The 3,058-nt window shown below is 26.0% G+C and overlaps 1 protein-coding gene across 1 annotated transcript in view; it reads left to right on the top strand.

Moving 5' to 3' along the window:
- LOC107454970 (pre-mRNA-splicing factor ISY1 homolog) overlaps positions 1-1,889 on the top strand; it is a 16,034-nt gene extending 14,145 nt beyond the window's left edge. The window contains exons 8-9 of the mRNA XM_016072348.3: positions 1,356-1,454; positions 1,569-1,889. Of these exons, the coding sequence (XP_015927834.1) occupies positions 1,356-1,454; positions 1,569-1,676 (207 nt within the window). The 3' untranslated portion in view covers positions 1,677-1,889. The remainder of the gene's footprint in view (positions 1-1,355; positions 1,455-1,568) is intronic.
- Positions 1,890-3,058: the final 1,169 nt, after the last annotated feature.

Here is a 3,058-nt window from a genome sequence, read left to right as displayed (position 1 = left end):
TTTTTTTTTTTTTTTTTTTTTTTTTTTTTTTTTTTTTTTTTTTTTTTTTTTTTTTTTTTTTTTTTTTGGATTTCCTCTTTTTTACTTTCTGACTACTCTCATCCCTGTCATTTGAACGTGAAGGCTAAGAAAAAGAGCCTTGACAATAAATTAAAGCAATTAGTTGTTAATACATGGATTTCTTAACTTTCTTAGGTTAAAACTATTGTAATGCCCACATGTCACACATTTTTGATTTATTGATGAACATATGTGTCCTGTGGGGCTTGGCAATTTCAATTTCACAAGAATTTTGATTTTGAAGTGTGGTTAACACTGTGCACTGTCTACCTTTACCTCCCACACAAACTGGTTCCCAACTATCTGAAGCTGTGTAAGCTTCAAGGAGATTGAATCCTGGTCCTATGCAATGACTGCTCAGGGCTTTAACAACTGTGCTATTGTGGCACGTGGCCCTCTGTATACCAGTAACCATTGAGTTTTTCTGGATTAAATGAAGAAAGCACAACATACTATAAATGATTAATAAAATACTGGAAGATGACTGTGATTGAAACATTTGCTTTTCCAGTGCTATTAATGATTATAATCAATAGTTTTTCAATGCTACATCATGATTTGTAAATCTCATATTGCAATTTATATTCACACATGTGTTCAGCCTCATAAAAAATTACGAGGAATAATTTTATGAATGCTACAAATTAACACATCATAAAGCAGTATAAAAAATGAGCAGATTAACAACAGGTTTTTCTGTTCCATTTTTATAGTGTTTAAAACTTTGTTTGCTTCATTTTTAAAAAAATGCGTTAAAATTTCTTCCAGAATTTTTTTAAAAGAGTCTTGGATTTTGTTGACATTTGTATCCTTGTTATTTTATTCTCTTTTAGAGCATTTTTTGAGATTGAAGTGTTCATTTTTACAATTTATGATATTTGATTTTGGTCCCTTTTTCAATAAGCAATTTAAAGTGCTTATTTTAACTTTAATTCATCGTATAAATATTGTTTTATAATAAATATTTCTATCACTCTCAGATACAAAATTTCACTACAATAAATTTATTTGTATGAAAATTGTTTGGGAGTAATGTAGTTTGAAGTTTTACCACTTCAATGCATACAACTACATTTTAATGTCACATAATTTTTCCATTTAAATCATATTCAACTCTAGAATATTAACTTCATAGAAGGACATTGAATTAAGAAAAATAATTTAATAAAATAAAACTTACCCAACTTGCAATATGTAAATGTAACAAGGTACAGTTTACCTTCAGTGAAGTAATGATTTTATTAAAATAATAGTCGTTAAAAATGACTAATATTTATTTTATTTTATTTTTAAAGAGTGATGAAGAGGCTATGCAAGAAGAAGAAGAAGATACTGCTGATGATGCTAATCAGTTTAGATTCATTGCTCATGTACCGGTTCCTACTCAACAAGAGGTAAACTACTATAATAACTTTTAAAGACTTTTTTGATTCTAATAACTTTTTTGATTACAATATGTATTTTAATATTAATATGTTATCTGTATTATGTATTTTGTGTTTTTTTAGTTTGAAGAAGCATTATTGAAGAAGAAGAAAGATGAGCTTATGAAGATGTATGCTTCTCTTGATATAATCAAAGAAGCAGAAGAAACTAAATCTTTAATAGGAAAATAATAATTTATAGAAAATTTTAACAACCAGTTATTCATATTTGTAAATAGCATTGTACAATTCACTTAGTTGCATTTGTAAATATATAATTTTGAAAGAAGAAAAAATAAATCTGATACATGTTTTAGCAAATGCTCACATTTATTTAAAAATAATGTGAATTGTTTTTATACAATTATAAAGATCGATTTTTTAATAAAATTATTTTTGAAATTACGTAGAATGCATACTTTTATTATAACATTAAACTTTTATGTAACAGCAGTTAAAAAATTAAATTAATTATTTAATAAAAATTAAATTTTTCTTGAAAATTAAATTGTATTTATAGAATTACTTCTTAGTTCTTTCACATCTTGTGCTATTTCTAAACCGAAATAACTTTAATATATTCTTTTAACATGACAACGCTTCTGTTTTGTCAACTACTTTTTTCAATGCGGTTTGCAAGCAAAGAAATATTTATTTGCAGTAAATATTCTTAAAAAATTAAATTGTATTCATAGAATTATTTCTTAATTTTTTCACATCTTGCTCTGTTTTTGAACAAAAACTTTTATGGATTCTTCTAACATGGCAACACTGCTCTTCTGTCAAGTACTTCTTTTATTGTGGTTTTCATGTTTCTTTGCTTGCAAACAAATCTCCTTTTGAGAAATTATTGTTAAAACGTTGACTAGTGACATGAGCAGTAGTTAAGCATTTTTTTTTTAAATTTGGTTGGCTAGTAATTTTTATTTATTTATTAAATACAGAGAAATTTTCACACTGAGCAAATGGAATTTGTTTATTTATATAGGAAAAAAAGAGTTAAGTTTATCGTTCATTCAATTTTTCTTTTCTTTCCTAAAATGATTCAGGAGTGAAAGCATATTAAACATAAAGTCATATTGGAATTGTTATAAAATTTCAATCGAGTTTCCTACTTTTGGAGTCATATTAAATATAAATGCAAGCAGTATAATGTGCTAGTATATAGTTATTTACGTATACACAATATACGCACATGCTAGTACCTTATGTATAGTTATTTAGTCATTGATGTGAAAGACATCGATGTGAGACTTATTATGAGACTTATTCCTTTCATCAGGGGCAGAAGAAAGTTCAAATTATCCATTAATACACATTTTCTGTGTTTTTAATCTTTAACTTAGAAAAATAATTAAGTGGTTAATTTAAATTTTTTTTATGTGAGTATATCATCTGTATGAGTTTCATAATTTTCTCAATTCTCAGGATAATTTTCTCAAATTCGCAGCGCAAAATTGGTGTAATTAAAAAAAAACAACTTTTTTTTCCTGAAAATGTAATTACGCATTTCTATTTAATTGTGCAAATAAGTGGACAATTCATTTGATTCTTGAAATACTTTGGTTTGAGAG

The sequence above is a fragment of the Parasteatoda tepidariorum genome, chromosome 2 (assembly GCF_043381705.1).
Source record: "Parasteatoda tepidariorum isolate YZ-2023 chromosome 2, CAS_Ptep_4.0, whole genome shotgun sequence".
Taxonomy (NCBI): domain Eukaryota; kingdom Metazoa; phylum Arthropoda; class Arachnida; order Araneae; family Theridiidae; genus Parasteatoda; species Parasteatoda tepidariorum.
The sequence above is the reverse complement of the archived record's forward strand: the minus strand, read 5'-3'. Positions and strand labels throughout refer to the sequence as shown.